The sequence below is a fragment of the Grampus griseus genome, assembly GCF_964374135.1.
Source record: "Grampus griseus genome assembly, chromosome: 14".
NCBI classification, from domain to species: Eukaryota; Metazoa; Chordata; class Mammalia; order Artiodactyla; family Delphinidae; genus Grampus; species Grampus griseus.
The window spans coordinates 71,208,194-71,233,228 of record NC_139008.1 but is presented as its reverse complement, the minus strand read 5'-3'; the positions used below and the strand labels follow the sequence as shown (position 1 = coordinate 71,233,228).

The following is a 25,035-nucleotide window of genomic DNA, read 5'->3' as shown; positions in this document are numbered from 1 at the left end:
GGCCGGCCAGCCCCTGGAGTATGGTCACACGGGCAGGCTTGAGGCCAGTGCTGTGACGATGAAGCAACTTGCTGATGTCCTGTCCCTGACCCTGGTGACTCCAGACAGCATCTGTGGTCAGCTGTGTGGGTCCCGGGGAACTGGAGGGCTGCCACTCAGAATGGAACAGGCTGGAGCTGTTCAAGGTCGTTCTGACCTGACCGGATGCCCAGGGCATCTTCTATTAAATACAGTCCTTGGTTCTGGCATGCAGCTCTAACCCTTGTCTGTCTGTAAGGTCGCTGTTAGTCACCCAAGCTCTAATTAAGTGCTGCCCAGTTTTGAGGTTTGCAAAGCAAGGGACCTGGGTTAGTTTTCGGCGACTGCAGAGTCCCACAGACTAAGTGGCTTAAACAACAGAATGTATTGTCTTACATTTCTGGAGGCTAGAAGTCCAAGATCAAGGTGTCAGCAGGGTTGGCTCCTTTGAGGGCTGTGAGGGAGAGTCTGTTACACTCCTTTCCTCCAGCTTCTGGTGCTTTTCTGGCCATCTTTGGCATTCCCTAGCTTGTAGAACTATCACCCCGATCTCTGCCTTCTTCACATCTTCCTCTGTGTGTGTCTGTCCAAATTCTCCCTTTTTATAAGGACACTGATCGTATTGGATTGGGGGCCCACCTTACTCCAGTATGACCTCATCCTAACTTAACTAATTACCTCTACAAGGACCCTATTAGCAAATAAGGTCACAGTCTAAGGTTAGGACATTAACAAGAATTTGGGGGGAACACAGTTCAATCCATAACCGGCCCCATGCAGTTAGGGGCAGTGTCCAGTGGTTCCCATTGAAACCTCTGACTCTTTACCATTCACAGCGTGATCCCGATAGCTTTTAGGGATGTGCAAGGAGCCAGAACGGGCCCTGCCAGAGGGGGCCCCGGAGGTGGGCTGAGGTCCAGATGTGGTTCCTGTTCCTTTCGGAAGCTGAGCGAGGCTGCCTCATGCAGAGGAGCTGCGTGTTCTGTGGAAGGAGCCTAGGGCAGGGGGTACACACAGTGGGCCACCCGTACACACCAGATTCTGGGTCCGTGGCAGCAAGACCCCTCCCAGACCCCACATGATGGTGGAGCATCAGGTGCTGCGCAGGGCCAGGCCTGCTGGGACGGGCACCAGCACCGCTGTTTGAGAGGAGTTCTGATGAGCAACTGCTCAGGCCTAACCACTAATTTCCCAGTCACATTGTGCCATGGCAGGAAGGTCCTGGCACACAGTTGACCCTCGAAAAATGCCTGCTGAAGTAGGAAATGCATTTGAAGTCAGCATTTCACTGCAGCAAGGCTCGGAGACTCTGGGGGTCTCACTCCATCTTCTCAAACCTCAGCAGCACCGTATCTAAAGTGATCCCCATCTACCCATTCACACAACGATTTTTGAACGTACCTCCTGCCAGTGGTTTGCTGATAAACCTGCTCTTTGTAAAAGAAAAGCCCTTATTTGTTGTCTTTGTCCATTTCCAGGGTGTAAAGATACCCACAAATCCAATATCAAGTTACCAGTGGTTTAACAACTGGCTTACAAGAAAAGTCCTGAATGTTTAGCAACATTTCTTCTGTAGCGAGCAGATGCAAGCCAGCTCCAGCACACCGAGACCTCGACCCACTAGTTTGTTATGAGGATCAAATGATATCATAAACATAAACGTGGTTTTATTTACTGCAAATTGTCCTGGAAATTTTAAAAAATCATGATCGATGACCATTATTTCTCCCGTGTGGTCAGCTCACTCACTGAGCACGTGTGAGCCAGGTACCTTGTAAGGAACTAGGGACTTTGTGATGAACCAGCAGGCGTGCTTCTGGTCCTCAGGAAGCTCACAGTCTAGGGCAGAAACAGACGTTAAGTGAAGGATGGCAACAGACAGTGGTGGAGTTACGATTGTGATCAGTGCCTCTAAAGAGAAGTGAGAGGTACTGAGTGAGGTCTGATGGCAGCAGAGCTAAAGCCCTAGGCACTAATGAGTGTGTGTTCCTGGGACACCCCCTGGGGCTCCCTCCCCTGGGATGGGTGCAGCGTGAGAGACTTCGTGCCCCCTCGTCCCATCACCACCCCTTCTCAACGAACACTGGGAATTGAGTCGAAGGGTGGCATTTGAGAAGCCAGCGGACTCAGGACCTCACGCTGTGAGAGGAGCTACACCCTTGGCCCAGACTCCACGGGAAGAGCCAAGTCCCCTGTGTTTAGAGAGCATCTGGCCGGTGGATTCACACACCACCAGGGGGCAGTATTTATTTATAGAGCCGGGGCAGAACCTCCTGCTGAAGGCGCTGCTAAAGGACTGTGGGGTGGAAGTTTGCTATTAGCTAGTGGAAGGGTTAGTTCTGGGATTAGGACAGGCTCCTCTCAGAATGCTGGAAGGCAGTCTTTTTCATTGATATGGAGGGGCGGGGGCATGGTGTACCATCCCAGGTGCACATCTTCTGTACCTTGTTCCCCAGCCAGGGGTTGGCTGTTAACGCTGACTGGAGATTCAGAGGAATCAGAACATGAGTTCAGCTGTAGTGGGGAAGAGAAATTTGTCAGTGAGCAGATAAAGAAGAATGGTAGCATTTAAGACAGATTCCCGAGAAGCAGAGCCCGAGGCAGGGGTTTGGGTGCGTGGGATGTACTGAGGGAGAGCTCTTGGAAGAAACCTGTAAGTGCAAGAGGGAAAAGGCTGAGTAAGAATCTCTTCTCAGATAAAGTTAAGTCTAGGCAAGATCCCGGGGTAGAGTGTAAAGTTCTCCAAAGTTGTTCAGCTTTGAGGCAAGAAACCAGGACTCCTCCCCCATACCCATCAGCCCTTGGAATTTTCCCTTCCCTTCCCCTTCTCCTTCCCCTCAGGAGATGTCTCACGTAGCTCCAGAGGAAGTGGCACCTCTGAGCCTTGCACAAGTCTCTGGACAGAGTCACTGGGGTGAGTCCTTAGCCCCCCACACACGCAGGAGCTGGAGGATGTCACACCAATCTGTAAAGGAGATCTGGGTGTGGCACCAACAGCGTGGACCACAGGGCTCTTATTATATGGAACATGTAACATCTTCAGGTTGAGGATGGCAAAAAGCTAGTGGAATTGCCTCAAGTTCAAGATCTAAAAGAACATTTCAGAAGCCCTTTGCTTGGCAGACTTTAGCTCCGGGAGTCTGCTCAGAGCTATATAGAGAAAACTACAGCCAGTGGGTAAATAGACATTAAGTTTTTGTTTGGAAACAGAGAACTCTGATTCAGACTTTGAAGGGAGGGCAGTGAGGGAGAAAAAAAGATCCATTCAAAAGTTAGGTTTTGTTCTTGTAGTTAAAACAGCAACTGTGAGAAAGGGCAAGTAAGAGGGAGGTGGACTTAGACCCATTCAATACTGTTCACTCTATATTTGGAAGACGGGGGACGGGCTCGTTGTAGGAACCAGGTTGAAGAGACGAGCAGAACATGCCTGGGAAAACGGAGCTTGTGAAAACTTGGGGTGGGAGACCTAAACTTCCAAGGTGCTGAAATTTAAGTGAGAGACAACTCTTCCCAGGCGAGCGGATCATCCTGCCTGTGGAGGATGCCCAGGGTTGCAGTGGCTGAAAGAGGTACCCAGTATCTCAATTCATACCCTTCTGGCTGGGCCAGAGCAGGCCATGGGGGAAATGGAACTGAACACAGAGGCTCAGTTCTGGAACCAGATTGGTCCGTTCCCCTTCCAGAAGCTGTGTGCAGTTCCATCCAAGCCCTCCTGCCTACGCATTCTCCTACCTAATTCTTCCCCACCTCCTTCCATGTACTCGTTCACTTTGCTGCTTCCTCCCGCCCACAGGCCCTGCCTCCACCAGACTTGACTGCATGATCTGGCCCTTTCCTACCCTCCAGCTTCATCCAGGCTTCTATCCTCTTATTCACTGCACTCCAGCACACTGCTCTTTCAAGCTCCTTCCAGCCTCAGGACTGTTGCCGAAATATCGGCTTCCCTGTGCACCGATGCCAAACGGAAATACGGAGGCAGAGATTTTGGAGGAAGAGGGAGATGGCTTTATTGTTCTGCCAGGCAGAAGGGAAGACACAGCAGGCTAGTGCCTCAAGAACTGTGTGTGTCCTCCCACCCCCAAACGGAGAAGATTTTATATGTGGGACTCGCAGTCCAGGGTATATGATAAGGATCAAAGTAGTGAAGGTCTTGCATTCTTCTTCCTGCATTATTTCAAAACAGTCACAGCTGGCATCAGGCAGCCAGGTAATTGAGTCAGCTTGTCTCTGGGTTATCGGCTTGCAACCTTTTTTCTGAAATGCAAATGCTACAAAGGGTGATTTGCTACAAGGGAGCGCAGGATGTAATTCACATAGTGTTAAAGAGTAATAGGTTAGGTTTGCGATGTACAAATCTAGTTACAGACACTACAGATTAGTAACAGTTAAAAACTAGGAGTGATTAACTCTTTCAGGCCATGTTATGTTTCTTCTCTAGCCTGTTCACTGTTCCCTTTACTTTCCTTGTTCTCAGGAGAGGGAAAACTTTATTTCTGTTTTTGCTGCAGTAAGACCTTTCCTCATCCTGCCCCCTCTGCCTGAAATTATCTAGCTTAACAGATGTACATCTTTCAGATTGCAGCTTCAGTCCCTCCTCCTCAGAAAGACCATCCTAACCTCCAGTCTAATGTGTATCCCCAACGTTTTCCACTCTCATTATACCCTGTACTTTTTTTCATAGCATTCATCATGACTTACAAATATATATATTTTTGTTGGCTTACATATTGATTGTCTGTCTCCCAGCGAGATTCTAAGTGAAGTAAGTGAAAGGATCGTGCCTATTTTGAGCCATGTTGTGTCAGATCCTAACGAACATTAGTGCTCAGTAATATATGTTGAATGAACAAATAGATAAATGAATGGACTGATCACTCAATTAATCAATCAATTAATGTATGGATCAATGGCTAAATGGCTGGCTGGATGGATGGATGGATGAGGTCTTCCATGACCTCATTTTTTCAAATACAAGCTACTTGTCAAAATGTTCTCTTGAGGACTTCCCTTGTGGTGCAGTGGTTAAGAATCCGCCTGCCAATGCAGGGGACACGGGTTTGAGCCCTTGTCTGGGAAGATCCCACGTGCTACGGAGCAGCTAAGCCCGTGCACCACAACTACTGAAGCCTGCACGCTCTAGGGCCCGCGTGTGGCAACTACTGAGCCCACGTGTTGCAACTACTGAAGCCCATGTGCCTGTGCTCTGCAACAAGAGAAGCCACTGCAGTGAGAAGCCTGCGCACCGCAACAAAGACCCAACGCGGCCAAAAGAAATAAATAAAATTTAAAAAAATTTTTTTTAATGTCCTCTTGGAAGGTAGGAGTAAAAGTGGTAGAGGCAGGGATTAGCTACATGATCTACAATCCCCACTAACAAAAAGACCAGCCAGGCTCCACTTAATTGCCTGTTGTGACAGGGACCTCACTACTCCCCCAGGGAGGTCATCCCACCATTGGACACTTCAGTTGAAGGAAACCTCAACATCAGGGGTCCAAATTGGCTCCCTATTAGTTCTGCCATTCAGTCTTTGGGGCCACATAAATCTGCCTTTTCTCCTTCCAGAAAATAAAATTTGCCTCCTCGGACTTGTTCCCCCCACCCCAGTTGGGGGCAATCAGGTCCTTGCTTGTCCACTGTCTTCCCATTGGAACCTCTCTGGCCGCCCGCAGGCAGCCTCACTCCCATCTTTGGTGCCAGCCGGCAAGGGAACACAGCTGGCTCTGCAGACTCCCGCTGGGTGTGCCCAAGTGGCAGTTGGAAAAATCAGCTTTGATTTGATTTGCAAACTGAGCCCAGTCATTGAGACAAAATAAATCCGGAAACCCATAAAGCCATTTGCAGAATTGCTTTGCAGAAGAAAGTCAGTTTTAATCTAGTAAACAGTCTCTAAGGATCCCATTAAAACAACCCCCTCAGAGTAGGTGCTGAAAGCTGAACTCCAGAATAATGAAGCATGAGATAAGGGGCCAGTGTCACCCATAGTCCCGTGCTGCCTGGTGGTATTGCTGGACCAAAACCACTGTCTTGGGTAACAAGAGGGTGGGTAATAGTCTTTTGTAAATGTGGCTTCTTTTTTTTTTTTTAATTAATTTATTTATTTGTATGTTTATTTTTGGCTGTGTCGGGTCTTCGTTTCTGCGCAAGGGCTTTCTCTAGTTGCGGCAAGCAGGGGCCACTCTTCATCGCAGTGCACGGGCCTCTCACTATCGTGGCCTCTCTTGTTGCGGAGCACAGGCTCCAGCTGCGCAGGCTCAGTAGTTGTGGCTCACGGGCCCAGCCGCTCCTCAGCGTGTGGGATCCTCCCAGACCAGGGCTCGAACCCATGTCCCCTGCATCGGCAGGCAGACTCCCAAGCACCGCGCTGCCAGGGAAACCCTGTGGCTTCTTTTTATAATGGCTAAGCCTGAGGTAGATTTCATCCAGCGTTTTCTCTCCTCTCTTCCTAATGGATTCTCACCCCTGCAGGGACAATAAATAACCATTCTCCAGTGAGATGCCCTCATTTCACAGATGCTAAGACTGGGGCCCAGAAGGGGAGTGATGTGTCCCTATGTGTCCCTGGCTTTTTTAGTTACAAGAATAACCTGCCGCAGGTTATGTGAGAAGCCAAGCAAGATGTAGGAGTTGTCTGCTATCAGATAGGAAATGCCCACTGCCCGCCCTCCCTGCTTCCATTGATCTACTTCTATATGGAAAGTTCTGTCTTGTATAAAGCTTCCTCGAGAGATTACCTGGAATAATGGGAAATCAGAGACACCTGGTTTCAAATCCCACATCCAAAATTTAGCTGTTTAACCTTGAACAAGTCACGACCTCTAGGAGTCCATCCCATCCCTTTTAGGCCTACGATCATCAGTTCTTTCCCCTGATAATTTGGGATAATGCACATAAAAGGTCAAGAACATCATAGATGATACAGCTTGCACGTCCTTTCTTCCTTCTTCTGGGTCTTGTCTTATATGAGACCTGGAGACCCAGGTCTACTAAGCACACATCTTCTCTCTGCTCTTCCCCAAGGAAGCCAAAGCCTGGACCGTAGTCGCTTCTCGTGCAGTTGTACAAACCAGGCATTTATCAAATGGACTCAGGCTAGATTCGAAGTGCAGAAACTGAGAGGGGACAGGAATGACACTGGCCTTGGCTCTCAGCAGTTATCCTCTTCATCTACAGGCCACTGTGTTTAGATGAGCTCCTACACAGCAATAATATATTTGCATTGCTTGAGTATAAGGTTTTGCTCATGCACTTGCTAACCTTTGACTGTGGCACTTCTCCCCTTCTCATCATCTGCCCGGCAATTTCAGGAGGGATCCAGAATCACAGGGTGCTCAAATCTAGCTATGGCAGCTGGAAGTAGGGGCTATAATGAAGGATCACTTGTGAGAGGCTAGGCTATAGTGAGTGAGTCTGTTGGAAAACTCTTGGTTATTGTTCGGTCCTTAGAAGTCCTACCAGACTTTCAGAGGAGAAAGCCCAGGTGTGTGTTTTGACGTTAGGGCAGGGAAGTGGTACTCCTCTCTAGCCAAGCCCCATGAGATGAATTTTCCATGCTTGGGGTTCTCAGAATTACTTTAGTGTAACAAGGTCTCTTTGTCCCTTGGGCCTCTTTGCTCTCACCCAGCATCTTCTAGACCCTAAAATGCCAATGGAATAATGTGGATTTCCTTGAAGGTTATGTGATAAGATGGAATAAGAGGATTATATCATGAGTATACTGTAAAAGAACCTAAAGAAGACCTTTAAATATCCCAACCCTTTAACATTTTTCTTGCTACAACAGCTGGAACATCTGTCTAGTCTTCTCTGTCCTCGCCCTACTCCCTACTCTCTAGATTTGCTCTGGCCACCACCCTGTGACACACAGACGTGCACACCTTCTCCACACCCCACTCAGGAAGACAAAGCTGGTACAACAGAGTCCAGAAAACAAAAGCCAAGACCAATACTTGTCCTTCAAGCATATCCCTGGGGAGTCCTATTTCATCCCTCTAAACTAGAAATGAGGAGTATCTACTTAAAACCTGAGACACCCAAGTTGACTTTAGCTCAGATCTGATATCCCAAAGTCATTGCATCTTATGAAGGGAATAGTAGGCCTTTTAAAATCAGGAGTCAAGGAAAGGGAGAAAACGTGGGTAGGCGGGAGCCAAGGGATAGAAATACAAAGCATAAAGCTCCACTGGAGCTTTCTCTGATGGGGTCTCAATGTAGTGTCGGGAGTGTTAGCAACAATTAACCACCTACTGTGTGCAAGTCATAGGACTGTGTGTTCACGTGAGTCTCCAGTGCAATGATAGCAGTAAAGCCTGGCATTTAATATGCACTAAATAAATAGTGGTCACCATTATTACCCTTACTTAAGAAATGAAGCAGTGTAAGCTCAGATGGGTTAAATAAAGAGCTTAAGGTCTCTCAGAATTGTCACTCCGATCTAACTCCAAAGCTCATGGCATTTCCATGGCGCCATTTTGAATCTTGTCAGTACCACAGACTGGGTGAGATTCTCTGAGCCGCTGTCAGGGTCCTCTGTCTCCTATTTGTTAACCCCTTCCCATCCCTCTCTTCCAGTAACAGCTGATAATAGAACCTTTAGGGTGTGATGACGGGTCTTTGGCCTGTCTTCAGCAGTATCCAAGCTAAGTCCTGGGATCTGGAGCAGAAGGTGGGGTCCCTCAAGGAGCCCTCAGCTTTACTTCCACAATGTACCAAAGCTCATAAATGAAGAAATTAATTTGTCTTCAAGGTTATCTGATCCAGGGCCATCTTTAGCCTATCAGCATCTCTTTGCATTCAACCTTCATTGCTTTAGAAGGGAAGAAAACCAGAAAGCAAGTCTGAGGCACTCAGTATTCAGACCTCCTTCTTCTTTGCGTGGTCCCAATGTTTTTGTTAATGGCTGTCATAGATACATATGAGCAAGCTCTGGAAGCTGTGAAGAGAGAAGGATCATGAATCCTCCAGTAGAAAAGCCACATTGTAGGCAGACCGGATGCCAGAGGAGAAAGCAAGGGACTTCATCTTTTGTTCTGCTGGATTAGTCAGGATAAGCTAGGCTTTGCTGCAACAACAAATTAATACCTAAATCTCAGTAGTTCAGTGCCACAAAGGCTTCTTTGTTGTTATGCCATCTAGAATATAAATGGCCTCAAAGGACCCCATAGCAGGGGAGAAGTAAGTATGGAAGTAGTAACCTGGATCTTAAATACTTCACTTGGAAATAACTCATGTGACTTCCACTTACATGACATGACCTTGATGAGACTAGAATTCTTCCATATGCCTTAAGGAGAGATGGGCCAGGCAACAGTAAACACCAGTTGTCTCTAGCACTAAATATATGAGTCCTTTTCCTATTTCTACTTCCTTTGTGTCCTGCTGAGACCCATTATCCATCACTTAACTTCTACTACTCCACCCACTGGGAAGACTTCTCCCCATCCCAGCACCTGTCCAGATACACCTCTGTTCCCACCCCTCATAGCTAAGCATTCCTGCTAAACAGTTGTAGCCATAAATTATAGGGTGGGGAGGCTCCTCTGGGCCTCCCAACCAAACTAAGGCTTTAACTCTTTTTCATTTAATCCTCGAAAGAACTTCATGAGATACTTACTGTCATCCCCATTTTATAAGTAGAGAAATTGAAACTCCAAAATGTGTGTAATTTTCCAAGTGACACGGCTAGTAAATGAAAAATACTAAACTAGAATTTCATTTATCCATTTAGTTTTGAGTGCAACTTAATATTGATATGTGGTCCCTCGTCTCCTAGAGGTTAAGAAGTTTGTCTTTGGATTTGGACAGTCTTTGACTCCAGGCTAGAAAATGTACTTAACTGCTCTGTGTCTCAGTTTCCCCACCTATGAAACAATGACAATAACACCACTTAGTTCACAGGGCTAATTAAGAAGTTAATGAGCACATCAAGTGCTTAGTGCTATGCCTGGCTAATAATAAGCACTCAACAAATAGTAAGTAGTGAGGGAGCCAACCAAGAGTAATTATATCAATATTGCTATGATGAGGGCTATGGTGAAGGTAAATTCAGGACGCTGTGGAAGCAGAGAGAAGAGACACATAAGTCAAGGTAGGGTGTACCTTCTCAGGTATGTGGTCACTGAGACAAAGTTTTGAAAGAAGAGTGACAATTATATTGAACAAGGCTGTAGAGTAAGACAGGGAGGTCTTCTGAGCTGAGGAATGTACACGTGCAGATCACTGGAGGCAAGAGAGGTGGCCACTGAACTTGAATGGGACGGGGTTCCTTTGAACCATGGCTAGAATGCCAGTGTGACCACAGGAGGCTGGGAGGGATCAGAGGTGAGGCTGTAGTGGTAAGCAAGGCCAGGACACTGAGGACACTGCATTAGCCCCGTGGCGTCTAGAGGACCAATGATTGTCCTGAGACAGTGCAAGCCCTTGGAGGTGCTCGGCAGGCTGCCTTTGTCGCGAAGGCTACCCTAATTACAGCTTAGAAACTGGACCAGAGAACGGAGACTGAGGCAAGGATAAGGCTGGAGCAGGGAAGAACAGGTAGGAGGCTGCTGAAAGAGGCCAGATGGGGATTTGAGTCACCTCTTCTCTCAGCCTTCTATTTCTTTTTCTGACATGCCAGGCCAGCAGTCTGTCTTGCCTGCCTCAAAAGGTTGGGGGCACATTTACTAAAAACATACGCTTAGAACAGGGGTCGGCAAACTTTTCTGTGAAGGGCCAGATAGTGACTTTCAGTTTTTCAGGCCATATGGTCTCTGTCACTACTTCTCCACTTTGTCATCGTAGCACAAAAGCAGCCGTAGATAATGCATGTAAAACGAGTGTGGCTGTGTTCCAATACAAATTTATTTATGGACACCGAAATTTGAATTTTATTTAATTTTCATGTGTCACAAAATATTACTCTTCTTTTTATTTTTTTTCCCAGCCATTAAAAAGTGTAAAAACCATCTTCACCAGTGGGCACACAGAAAACAGTGGGTGGCCAGATTTGGCCTACCAGCTATAGTAGTTTCCTATAAAACTAGAACGTGATTTGAAAGGGGTGAAGTTGGACTTGGAATGTGGTTTGAAAATGTTGAAGTTCCCCATACCTTTGAGGGAGGAGTATTATGATTACCGGTGACTGGTGGTTACAGTTTGACGTATTTCACAGCTGTTGGTAAAGCTTGCCATTTGTGTGAATTTTTGAAATTATGTATTTCCTGTTTCTCAGTTGGTCTGGGACGTCCTGCCCCTCTCTCCATTTTGTATAAGGACTTTATACAATTTTGTTGATGAATCACTAGAGAAACACGCAGCCTTTGACGGGGCCTAGGACACCTTCCCGCTTTTTGATTCAGTTTCGAGAGGCAAGTAGTGGGTTCAAAAGGACAGAACGTTGAAGTCGTACAAACCGGGATCTGAATACTGCCTCTGCCAGTTCAGAGTTCTGTGGCCTTGAGCAAGTTATATCAATTTTCTGATTCATCCTTCCTTCATTCATTTATTCAACAGATATACCCTGAGTACCTACTGTGCAGCGCCACCACAGTGCCACAGCAGGACATTTGTAAATGACAGTGACTGATTTCAAGGAGACTCAGAATTGCGGGGGTGGCAGCCACTTAAAATACAGTGAGGTTATTGCTTGGGGAAGGGAAGACCAGGGTGTTCGGGGAAGACAGAAGAAGGGCACTGACCCATATATGGTGGGTCTCCCAGAGCGAAGGACTTCTGAACCGACACCTGGAGGATGAACAGTCGTCATCCAGGTGAAGAGGCAGGAAGGGGGTATTTCCACACCAAGTTACCAGCCTAGGTAAGGCCTGCCGACAAGAAGGTGGGCCGGGGGGCGCTGCTGATGAGGGAAAGGAGTTTATTGTGCTCGGGACAGAGCACAGAGTGCGGTGGTGGGAGTGGAGAGAGGCTGGAGGGGCGGGCAGGGAACTCATCACTGACGGTCTGTGAACTGGGTTAAGGAGGTTGAAGTTGACCTGGAGCACAACAGGGTCACTGATGCGTTTCGACTGAAGGATGGAGAACGGACTGAAGGGGACAGGACTGGAGGCGGGAGGACCAGCAGGGGCTGCTTCAATAACCCAAGCGAAACAGGAGGATGTCTTGAACGGAGTGGAGATGAAATTGGAGAGAAGGGGGCAGCTTCAGTACCTTTTCTGGAGTAGAATTAAGAAGGCATGCCAAGTGATCAGAAGTGGGAGATCAGTAAAAAGGAGAGGTAAAGGACGACTCCCAGGCTTGTAGACGGCGTGGCTACGTGGATGGTGACGCCATTTACTAAGAAAGGGAAGACGGGGAGAAGATGTCTGGGTGGAAAGGCTATGGGTTCGTTTATAATAATACTGACCTTTCTGGGTTGTTCTAAGTCTTAGAAACATTGTATGTGAAGTACCTGGCAGAGTCCCTGGCATGTGGTGGGTGCTTGATAAATGGTGACTCTTATTATTTCATTAAAAAAAATCTATTTCAGGCGCTGTTTTGTTAGATCATGATGTTCTTTTGCTGTTTAGCGTGAGCTCTTCAGAGCCGCGAGAATTGCAGCTTTGTTCACCGTACTGCACGTGTTCATGTGTGTTTCTTTCTCTCCTTCTCTTCTGCATGCTGCCTGGGGACTGGCTTCCTTGTGGTCAGCACCAATGGGCAGCGCCCAGGTGACCCCGGGGACTCCACTCTGCCTTCTCACCACAGGTGATCACCAGAGCCCTGGGCGGGGGGGAGGGGAGTGAGAGCAGCCTGTGCTCAGTGGTCCCTGGAGGCCAGGTGCACCCGAGAGGAACTGGCAGTCTCTCCAACCCACCCACATATCCACCCACGCAGCCATCCCTCCACCCCCCATCCCTCCCTCCCTCCCTCCCTCCCTCTATCCATCCATCCATCTATTCATCCATTCACCCATTCTACTAACGCATACACAGTACCTACTATGTGCCAGGCACTGCTCTAAGCGTTGAGGTATATAGTGATGAGCAAAAGAAAACCTATTCCTGTACCTTTGGGGGAGGGGAAAGAGCCATTCATCCAAAAAAAAGAAAAAACTACACAAATAAATGGACAGCTGCAACTCTGAGTCAGGCTACAAAGAAGAGATGTGTGGTGTTCAAAATAAACCAACAAACATACCTGGAGCCCAGGGAATGATTCCCAGGGGAAGTGACAGCTGAGCTGTGGTCTGAGGTTGGGGGAAAATTGACCTACCTTATCTGTGCTTAGATCTGGCTATGACCCCCACACCGTCTGCCGTTTGTCTTGGACAGGTCACTTCAGTATGATGATTCCCACCTCTCCTATCTGTTAAGTAAGAGTAATAATGCTTCCCTCTTAGGGAGCACCGTTTTCTTACAGACTTTGCACCTGCAGAGTCTTCTGCAGCCGTATCCTGAGATGAAACAAGATAATGAATATGAAAAAGGGTGCTATGGGAACACCCAGTCTAAATAAATAGTGTAGGTATTTATTTGAAGCAAATACCAGCCCCTTCCCTGTAGCACACTGTATTTCAATCTCATTTCATATAAACTTCCGCTGCTCTTCAAAGATTGGGATGCAGAACCCATCAGACGCTGATGCCCATCATGGAGCCCCAGAGACAGAAGAGACCCTGCTGACATAGGGATCTCTACTGCGGGGGTCCTTCCTGGTCAGTGGAGGTTTCTTAGAGATTTCAGATCTTTAACTGGCACCTCTCTCAAAGTTCTTGCTCAGACAGCGGTCTCCTCTCTGCTAGTCCCTGACTGGTCAGTGTGTCATGGTGGGAAAGGGGATACATCATGCAAGGATGACATGAGTCCAGCCGTCCAGGACCTCATGGACCACTTCTGTTCACCCCCTTTCCCAAACTCGGAAACTTCACTGCTCAGTGAAGCACTGCTTCACTGCTTCACTGTCTTAGCCTGGGTTTCCCAGACACAGAGCCTGAGATGGGGATTCTTGTGCAAATTATTCACTGATGAGTATTCTCAGAAGAAAGAAAGTGAGGGAGATGGGATAGGGCCGGGGAAGAAGCCAAGGGAGGATGTGGAGACTGTGTCAGCTGAGCCCACGGGGGCTCTGGAGTGTGCACTCTTATCACTGGGGCGTCCCCACTTTGAGGCAGGGGCTCCAGCATTTGTGCCGCTGTGTCAGTTTAGCCGTTGCCCGTGTCCTGGCGAGGCAACTTCACTTTGCCTTATGGCAGTTCTGCAGGGAAGGAGGTGGCTGTGAGCTCTTAGCAGCCAGCACCCCCCGCTCCACCAGCTGGAGATTAGCGCACCAGCCCAGGAAAGGAGATCTGAGCAGAGCCTTCACAGCATTCACGACAGCCAAGTTCTGTCCCCGCCTTTGTGCCTGCCATCAAGCCCCATAGCCCAGCATGTCACCATCAACACCCTAGGAATGTCATCACAGCCACTCCCTAGTTATATGACCTCAAGTAAGTTGCACAGCCTTTGTTTCACCTGCAAAATGAATCGTCACACCTACTGCAGAGTCATACTCAAGATTACATTAGGTGACCCTAGAGAGTACCCTGCTCTCCAGGCCTTCATCAAATGTCAGGCTCCTACCCCATCCCATCAAAGGCCCCCAGCCTCACTCTCACCCCAAAGGAGGTGGCAGTTGCAGACGGATGCACGGTGACAGTGAGAAGAGAGTGGTTCCTACCACATGGCCACACCCAGTGTACCAAGGAAACAGTGCTTCTCTGGAGGGTGCAAGCAGCTCCCTTCCTGCTGGGCCAGTGTTTTCCGGGCTCTCTTCAAGTCCGCAGTCCTGTAATGTCTTCTTTAAACAGAGTCAATCCCATATCAGGCACATTTGTTTTACCTCTTGCCTTCTGAGGCATCTGAACGCTCCCTCTCTGACAGGTTTATTTCATTGTGTTGCATTTATTTCCACGCCTTTCTCAGCCTCGTTTGATGGGTGAGGTGCCCGCGAGTATTTCGAGCAGGCTGTCCCTTTCCAAGGGCGTTTTTGTTAATGCTCATCCCCTGGTAGCAATAACGGCTGATGTGAATAATAACCACCCGGGTCTGAGTAATGGAGACATTAGACCGTGAATACAAGCAGCCTCTTCGCATCAGCACCAACTCAGAGGACTGTGGAAGCCGGTTGTGGAGCAAGGGGGGCAGGCTGGCTTTTAGAGTGAGTGGATGAGTGCGAGTCTCAGCTCAGTCACTTCTTGCGAGTCATTGCTCTAGTGTGGGCTTCCTTCTCTCCATCAGGAGAAGCAAGGTTACCAACACCCCTGGCCATCATTAATGGTGAGAACTGTGTGTGATAACTCCGACTAATTCTTCAGGTCTTCCTGACTTTTCCTTCAAGGAATTCATGCTCTAGGGTAGGGTTTCTCAACCTCAGCACTAGTGACATTTGGGGACAGATAAGTCTTAGTTGTGGGAGGCTGTCCTGTGCACTGTAGGATGTTTAGCAAATCCCTAAACCCATTAGATGCCAGGAGCACTTGATTCCCCAACTAGGACAGCAAGTACATCTGCTGACACAGCCAGATATCCCCTGAGGGGCAAAAGCACCCCCTGCTGAAAACCTCCAGAGTTGCACTGCGTTCAGTAGATATAGCATCTTAGACATGTATGTATTTTGAAATTTCTTAGAGTCACATTAAAGTTAAAAAGTAACAGGTGAAATTCATTTTAATAAATTTTATTTAACCCAATGTCTACAAAATATTATCATTTTAACATGTAAGCAATATTTTAAAATTACTAATGAAAGATACGTTGCATTTTTTTTTTAGCACTAAGTCTTTGAAATCTGGTGTCAATTTTATACTTACAGCACTTTGCAATTCAGATGCTACATTTTAAACAGTTAATAATGAAGTATTATCCTAAAAAGATAAACATTGTGTTTAATAAAATATACTTTACAGTGTTCCCATGTTACAATTTAAATTATTGGAGATAAATTTTAAAATTCAGTTCCTCCTTCACACTAGACGCACTTCAAGTGCTCAGTAACCACGTGTGGCTTAGTGGCTATCATCTTAGCGCAGATGTAGAGCTAATTAGGAATTTAGGATTAGCAGATACAAACTACTGTATATAAAACAGATAAACAACAAGGTCCTACTATATAGCATAGGGAACTATATTCAGTATCTTGTAATGACCTATAATGGAAAAGGATCTGAAAAAAGAATATATATATTGATATAAAACTGAATCACTTTGCTCTACACCAGAAACTAATACAACATTGTAAATCAACTATACTTCAATTTTTAAAAATTAAAAAAAAACCCAACAAAACGGCTTGACCATCTGTGAGCCTAGTTGGTAGACAGAAGCGTAGATGCACAGAGTGCAGAGGGTCAATAAATGTTCAGGTCTTTTTATTCCATTTAGACACACCCCCAGGCGACATTCAGCAATATCTGGAAATGTATTTGGTTGTCACAGCTGGGTATGAGGCGTTACTGGCATGTCGTGGGCAGAGGCCAGGGACGCTTCCATCGAAAAAAATAAGGTAAAACCTCTTATGGTCAGGGTTGGGTGTTTTTCTGTAGTGGGATGACTTGCGACTGCAGTGAACAGATGACTAGTTATTTAACATTTCAGCTGAAGGACCAGGTGGACCCCAGACCCACCATCACTGAAACAGTGCTTTTCTAGCCCCTGCAGTAGCCTGGCCAGGCCTCCAGGGGGCACTCTGGGAGACTGAGCCGAGTAGGAGACTGGCAGCACCCAATCTGGAGGCTAGAATGGATGCACCGAAAGTCAGCCAGGTAGCCCTGCTCCGTCCGGTCTGAACCCGCAGGCTGGCCCATCGTCACTGCCTTGCCCATGCTGAGTTCCCGTTGTCCATTCTCCCTGGGGAGGAGGGCCTTGGGACAAGCCCTCACGTGGAGCCCAAACTCTGTTCCTTAAAACTGGGGAACTTTGGCAAATCACTGAGCCTTTCTGAGCCTTGATTTCCTTTCTATGATGTAGTAAGGATGAGTCCCTGCCCTGCCTGGCTCAGTCATGACCAGGGTCAGCAGACAAAGTGGATGCATTTCCAGCAGGGCTCCTGTTTTGAGAGGGTGCCAGGTACAACTCCACTCTACCATTCCCTCCTTTGCACTTCATGTTAAAACTCTCTGTTGTTATTTTCCTGGCAAGTCTTTAAATCAGGACCTTGCCACAGTGACAGGATTCAGGCCATAATATGCTCTCTGGGACTGCTCTGCAGCTAACTGCCTCTAAAGCAACTTTCCCAGGGATGTCTTGTAAATCTTGGATCCAGGTAGAAAGAGTTTGAGCCTTTGGGGCAAGGCTGTGTGGCTGAGAGCAGATGGGGAAGCACGGCAGCCTTAGGGAAGGCCCAGCAGGATGCCTGGTGCCCCTGGCAGGCTTGGACATCCTGGGGAGTGAGCGACCCTCCCAGGGAGGTTCTGCCCTCTGGCAGGGGTTGATGGATGGTGTGAGAAGAGGAGCTAGAGGCAGGAGGGCCAGATGAAGCTCTCTGGAAAAGACTTAAACCTGTACATGCACCATGATGGGGCTGTGCTTGGCGGAGAGAGGTGGAAGACAGGCAGTGGGAGTGCAGCCTGCTGGCTGGAGAGAGGTGGCAGCTCTGGGGGACAGTGGCACCAGGAGTGTTCAACATGATGATGAAAAGAACAACAAAATAGTAAATATGTGTTACATCCTTCTTACGTCCCGTGGAATGTGCTGAGGGTTTCATATTATTAATGTACTGAAACTTCTCAACAACTCTACCATGTAGGGTACCATTAGCATTGTCATTTTATAGATAAGGAAACTGTATCCTATAGATAAGAAATCTGAGGCTCTGGTGACTGAAAATCACACAACTCGGAAATGATGAAACGGGATTTGAACCTAGGTCTCTGGAAAGTCTGTAATCTTACCCGCTATGCTCTATACCCATGGCCAGTATTAGTGAGCACCCATTACATGCCTGGGACCGAGAACTACCATGATCCAGGGCTGTGCCTCAAAAACTATATCACATACTAGCTGTGGGACTTTGAGCCTCAGAGAGATTACACAGTTTGCCCCATTTCCTTGTCTGCAAAATGGGGACACTAATAATTGCTAGTTGTTGAGAGGAATACATGAGAAATAAACTTTAAGTGCTTAGACTTGTGCTGTCATTATTATCCTAAACCCATTTTACAGGTGAGGAAACTGAGGTCCAGAGAGGAGGGAAGCAGAGAATCTGGCGACATTGGTGATATTCAGGCAGGTGGCTGGGCCAGAACTGTGGCCCAGCCTGAGAAACACAGAGGATGGGGGTGAGAGGTAAGAACCCACCAGAGCCCCAGGTCTGAGGCACCTAAAGTGCCCAGCAGGATTCACAAACCAGGGCTCATTAGGGAATCGGGACATACAGGGTGGGAGGCTGGACACAGCAGCGCAGCAACCCCAGCTGCAGAGATGGCCCAAAGCAAGAGCAGGATGGAGAGTGAGGCAGCACGATGCTGAAGTCCTTAGACCTGGGCATCCTCCAGTTCCCCTTGACGGAGGCTTCAGTTGGTCCCAGAGCACAGTCCGGGGCTGCACCTGCAGAGTAGGGGCGGAATACCTGAAGAACAGCTGGGGGTCAGGGAGGCAGGTGGTAATCAGGAGCCAGGTGGTCACCGCAGAACCTCCTCAGCTTTTCCGTTTGGCTGCCCAAGTGGCTGCAGGCAGACTCTATGAAGCAGGGAAGGAGTCGAGTACTCAGTCAAGTGCACCAGAGTGTCACCTTTGTCAGTAGTCTTACAGCAGATGTTCACAGCCTGACAGACACCGGGGTCTTGGAACACCATTCTGACTGCCAGCTTCTGCTACCACTCTCCCAATGGACTCAAAAGACAATGCAGAAGAGGAAGGCATCTTTCTGGGGTGCCCTATCCCCTGTGGAGTGTTCTGTAGCATGTGAATGTCTGTGTTTCCTATAAAGCAAGCATCCAAGCAAGGTGCGTGTAAGAGACTGAGGCCCTCGCGACACCTTTTTCTCTCTTGGGATATTTTCCTTAGACCAAGGAGAAATCCGTCTCCAGTCTGCTATCCAAACTGCCATGAAATTCAGATTCAGGGGCTTCCCTGGTGGCGCAGTGGTTGAGAGTCCACCTGCCAATGCAGGGGACACGGGTTCGTGCCCCGGTCCGGGAAGATCCCACATGCCGCGGAGCGGCTGGGCCCGTGAGCCATGGCCGCTGAGCCTGCGCGTCCGGAGCCTGTGCTCCGCAACGGGAGAGGCCACAACAGTGAGAGGCCCGCGTACCGCAAAAAAAAAAAAAAAAAATTCAGATTCAGAAACCCAGCGTCATCCTTGACCTCTCTCTCCCTGTCTTTAATATTCAGTTAGTCATCAGGTCTGTCCGATATTTGCCTCCGAAATCTCTTCTGCATCTTTCCCTTCTTGCTCACTGCTGCGACTCATGTTTGAGATTCATAAAGTCTTCATCAGATTAGTGTAACAGCTTCCAAAGTGGTCTCCCTATCATCACGCTGGTCCTTTCCGATGTACGCTCTACAGAAGACAAGCGATCACCCCAAAATAAGAGTCTGATCCTGATTAAGATGCTCCCAAGATTCCCTTTGTGCTCGGGGACAATTAGCCTGATTCGAAAGCCTTCGCTCTCTAGTCGCTGACCCTTCCCCATCTCCCCACCTCTATTTCCTCCTTGGTGCCCAGCGCCACACTCACACTGGTTATGTACATAGGACCTGCCTTATCACACTCTGCTCCCTTTGCTGGATGACCTCCCTGCATGGTCTGCCTTACTCACCCCCTGGAATCAAATTCAGACAGCCTGATCTCTGCAAAGCCTTCCCAGATCCCCACTGTCTCAGGCTGCACCTAAAGAAGATGGTCAACTGGCCAGGCCAGTGGGCACCGAGGACACCCCCTCAGCCCTGAGTGGGGTTCCTCTCCAACAGGGCACACATTCTCATTACAAGCGCTTGTCTTGGAACTGTCTGGTTTCTGTCACCTCTTTCCCTCTGCCCAGCACATGTATAGTGGTCATTTACCTGGCCCCATGCACGAATGGACTAATAAATGAGCAGGTAGAGTATGTGCCAGGCACGGCGCACCGCCCCACCCTACCTTCGGCCTCCACCCTGTGATGCGTCAAGTCCCCCATCTACCATTTTGTTAGGTTTATTGTGAGTCACTGAGCACTGGCTTTCAGTCCGGTATTTGAACTCCATGCAGCCCCATCTGCCCAGCTTCCTAGAGACTGATTCTCTGGAGCCTTTGAATGGGATTCCCCAAAATCCATTGGTCCAGCCCTGCTGAGCCCAGTACCCAGCCTGGACCCGCATGGTGCTGACCCAGGAGAGGTCAGGCTGGGGACAGGAATCACGCGCATCCCAGAGAGACCTGTCCCCAGACTCTGTGTCCGTGTGAGTGAGAACCGACCGGGCAAACATTCCGGACCTCAGCTTTTTCCCTCTATCATCTGCTAATAGCAGAGCTGCTTTTCTATCCATCCTTTGGGGAGGCGGGTAGATCAGCTTTTAGTACAGAACACGGTGATTCAGTGTTTCTGCTTTCAAAAGCCAAGGGGCAAAGGCTGGAAGAAAGAAAACATGTTCATGGTGGATTTGGCTGGAATCTCAACAATCGATGCGGCTCCCACTGCTGGTTTTATTACCCTCACTCAGCTGCGTTGCACTAATCTGAATTCTGTGCTGCGTGTTCTCTCTGATCCTGCCCATGCTTTCACTAATCCCTGCTATAGATTTCTCTCTCTCCCTCCCACAAGCCTTCTCTCCTTTCCAGGCACCTTGATACTTGCTATAAGCTGCATATTCCAGAGGTATGATCTGGGCAGAGCTGCCCTGGCTGGTCAAATCTTCTCTTCCCCTCCCCATTCCTGCCCCTTTGTGGCAGGTACCATGTTCACCCCTTAGGGGATCAATTTGGCCGAAATCAGTTGGAATGAATTGGATTATGTTTCTGAGTAAGAGCCTTAGGGACACCTTGGCCCCTGGTACATCCCGCTGTGCTGTTCAGACAAATAAAGCCAGGACCTACTGTCCTTCCAGAAGCCTCCTGTTCCACTCAGCCCATGACCAAGCGGGAGTTTCCCATCCCTCTTACTGTGTGCTCTCCGTTTGACACCATTCCTGTTTGAATTTACTTAGTGAAATGCTAAGACCTCCCTCCCATTTGCAGCCCCTTCCCAGGCTGTTTGAATCATGACTCAGCATAATCTGGGGTTATGGGTTGAATTGTGTCCCTCACAAAAGATGTGTTGAAGGAGAACTAACCCCCAGTTCCTGTGAAGGTGATTTTATCTAGAAAGAAGGTCTTTGCAGATATAATTAGTTAAGATGAAGTCATGAAGGTGGCCCCAAATCCAATATGACTGGTGTCCTTACAAGAAAAGGAAAACATCAGGTGAAGACAGAGACACACAAGGAGAACCTGTGTGACGACAGAGGTGGAGACTGGAGTGATGCATCTACAGGCCAAGCAGTGCCGAGGGTTGCCAGCAGCTAGGAGAGGCGAGGAAAGCTTCTACCCAGCCTCAGAGGGAGCACGGCCCTGCTGACACATTGATGTCAAACCTCCAGCCTCTAAATTTCTGCTGTTTAAGCCACCCAGGTTTTGGTAATTTATTACAACCCTAGGAAACCAATACACTTGGAAGTGCGCTTGGAAATCCTGAGCATCACGCAGCAGGCGGGGGTCCACCTTCCAGAGCCGTGCCTCTACAGCAAACAGACCTCAAGGCGGCCAAGACCAAGGGCCAACATCCCAGAGAATCCCTCTGGCCCCCCTGCCCCCGCTGTGGGGTCTCCGAGTTGGCTGGACTCTGCAGTTGTCTCTCAGCGGGGCTCCCCTGTGTGGCCCTGACCCTCCCCTCTGTGATCTGCCTCCTGCATTTCAATAGCTTTAGCATCTGCTGCTGGTCACGCCCCGCCCTTGGCCTCTGCCTCACCAACCAGGCTGTTTCCAATTGTCCTGGCATCATTTGACCTGTAGGCCATCCCTGGTAGGCTTTTGTGCTGCCTCCACACTGACTGCTCCTGTGAAGGCTTCCCTTGTTCTACAGCTGCCCAGGACTGCTCTGAACTCCGCAGGAAGAATTAACAATCCATTCAGTGTGACCATTTGCTCTCTCACAGCAGCTGCCAGAGAAGGTCTAAAGGGACTATCACTTTGCCACTGGGCCTCCGAAAGACTGTGTGTTCTCTCTCACATCTGCTCTTTAGACTAAATCCTTAATCCCCAGCGCAGGCCTTGGGTGCCCCTCACTCCCGCAGCTAAGCAACTTTGAGCCCCCTGGGCTCCAGGCTCAACACACAAGTTCTGCAAGCAGGGAGCCGGCACTGTCGGCTCTGAGCTGACTCGGCCTCTCCATCCTCATCCATGGGGCAGGCTTCTTCTGGACCACAGGGAGCCGGGGCGGGGAAGGGAGGGAGGAGACCACTGGGTGGTCCACAGTGTGTCCCACACCACTGATGCCATACGGAAATCAAGCTTGTAGTCTAGTTTTGCCTAAGCAGAGTCATACACTCCCTTCGCTGTACAGACCTCACACGGAGCTTCGATGTTCAGCTTGCACACTTGTCTCCGCCACTATATAGTGAGTTCTCAGACAGCAGGGTGGTCTCCTAATCACCTTGCATGCCCAGCACCTGGCTGTACCCACATCATCATTATAATCCCAGCACCACTCACATCAGGCAATAGCTAGGACTTTTTCCCTGTGGCCAAGTGTTGAATGGGTGCTAATGAGGCCAAGGGAATGCGTGTAGTCCATTTGGAGGTCACGTAGCTTTGCCCACGTCCATGGTTGTGGGCGAAGTTTTATTTCTGGCCAAGTCCAAGAATAGCTCTAAGCATACGTTGACCCCTCACCATGGGTGCGGACTGACCAACAGATGCGCTGAAACCTCAGCCACAGGCTGGCTCCTGATCACCCCTTCAGATGTCACTCCAACCCCAGCCACATCCCAGGCTTTTTTTTTTTTTTTTTTTACATCTTTATTGGAGTATAATTGCTTTACAATGGTGTGTTAGTTTCTGCTTTATAGCAAAGTGAATCAGTTATACATATACATATCTTCCCATATCTCTTCCCTCTTGCGTCTCCCCCCATCCCACCCTCCCTATCCCACTCCTCTAGGTGGTCACAAAGCACGGAGCTGATCTTCCGGTGCTATGCTGCTGCTTCCCACTAGCTATCTACCTTACATTTGGTAGTGTATATATGTCCATGCCTCTCTCTTGCTTTGTCACAGCTTACCGTTCCCCCTCCCCATATCCTCAAGTCCATTCTCTAGTAGGTCTGCCTCTTTATTCCTGTCTTACCCCTAGGTTCTTCATGACATTTTTTTCCCTTAAATTCCATATATATGTGTTAGCATACAGTATTTGTCTTTCTCTTTCTGACTTACTTCACTCTGTATGACAGACTCTAGGTCTATCCATCTCATTACAAATAACTCAATTTCGTTTCTTTTTATGGCTGAGTAATATTCCATTGTATATATGTGCCACATCTTCTTTATCCATTCATCCGATGATGGACACTTAGGTTGTTTCCATCTCCGGGCTATTGTAAATAGAGCTGCAATGAACATTTTGGTACATGACTCTTTTTGAATTTTGGTTTTCTCAGGGTATATGCCCAGTAGTGGGATTGCTGGGTCATATGGTAGTTCTATTTGTAGTTTTTTTAAGGAACCTCCATACTGTTCTCCACAGTGGCTGTATCAATTTACATTCCCACCAGCAGTGCAAGAGGGTTTCCTTTTCTCCACACCCTCTCCAGCATTATTGTTTCTAGATTTTTTGCTGATGGCCATTCTGACTGGTGTGAGATGATATCTCATTGTAGTTTTGATTTGCATTTCTCTAATGATTAATGATGTCGAGCATTCTTTCATGTGTTTGTTGGCAGTCTGTATATCTTCTTTGGAGAAATGTCTATTTAGGTCCTCTGCCCATTTTTGGATTGAGTTATTTGTTTTTTTGTTATTCAGCTTCATGAGCTGCTTATAAATTTTGGAGATTAATCCTTTGTCAGTTGCTTCATTTGCAAGTATTTTCTCCCATTCTGAGGGTTGTCTTTTTTCTTGTTTATGGTTTCCTTTGCTGTGCAAAAGCTTTTAAGTTTCATTAGGTCCCATTTGTTTATTTTTGTTTTTATTTCCATTTCTCTAGGAGGTGGGTCAAAAAGGATCTTGCTGTGATTTATGTCACAGAGTGTTCTGCCTATGTTTTCCTCTAAGAGTTTGATACTTTCTGGCCTTACATTTAGGTCTTTAATCCATTTTGAGCTTATTTTTGTGTATGGTGTTAGGGAGTGATCTGATCTCATACTTTTACATGTACCTGTCCAGTTTTCCCAGCACCACTTATTGAAGAGGCTGTCTTTTCTCCACTGTACATTCCTGCCTCCTTTATCAAAGATAAGGTGACCATATGTGCTTCGGTTTATCTCTGGGCTTTCTATCCTGTTCCATTGATCTATCTTTCTGTTTTTGTGCCAGTACCATACTGTCTTGATTACTGTAGCTTTGTAGTATAGTCTGAAGTCAGGGAGCCTGATTCCTTCAGCTCCGTTTTTCGTTCTCAAGATTGCTTTGGCTATTCAGGGTCTTGTGTTTCCATACAAATTGTGCAAGTTTTTGTTCTAGTTCTGTGAAAAATGCCATTTGTAGTTTGATAGGGATTGCATTGAATCTGTAGATTGCTTTGGGTAGTAGAGTCATTTTCACAATGTTGATTCTTCCAATCCAAGAACATGGTATATCTCTCCATCTATTTGTATCATGTTTAATTTCTTTCATCAGTGTCTTATAATTTTCTGCATACAGGTCTTTTGTCTCCTGAGGTAGGTTTATTCCTAGATATTTTATTCTTTTTGTTGCAGTGGTAAATGGGAGTGTTTTCTTGATTTCACTTTCATATTTTTCATTTTTAGTATATAGGAATGCCAGAGATTTCTGTGCCTTAATTTTGTATCCTGCTACTTTACCATTGATTAGCTCTAGTAGTTTTCTGGTAGCATCTTTAGGATTCTCTATGTATAGTATCATGTCATCTGCAAACAGTGACAGCTTTACTTCTTCTTT

At 47.7% G+C, this 25,035-nt stretch overlaps 1 protein-coding gene across 1 annotated transcript in view; it reads left to right on the top strand.

Moving 5' to 3' along the window:
• The window catches only part of PTPRT (protein tyrosine phosphatase receptor type T), a gene marked incomplete at both ends in the record, with an annotated part of 1,086,576 nt that overhangs the window by 878,470 nt on the left and 183,071 nt on the right, over positions 1 to 25,035 (top strand). Inside the window, 1 exon segment of the mRNA XM_082671082.1 lies at positions 12,641 to 12,697. Within this exon segment, the coding sequence (XP_082527208.1) occupies positions 12,641 to 12,697 (57 nt within the window).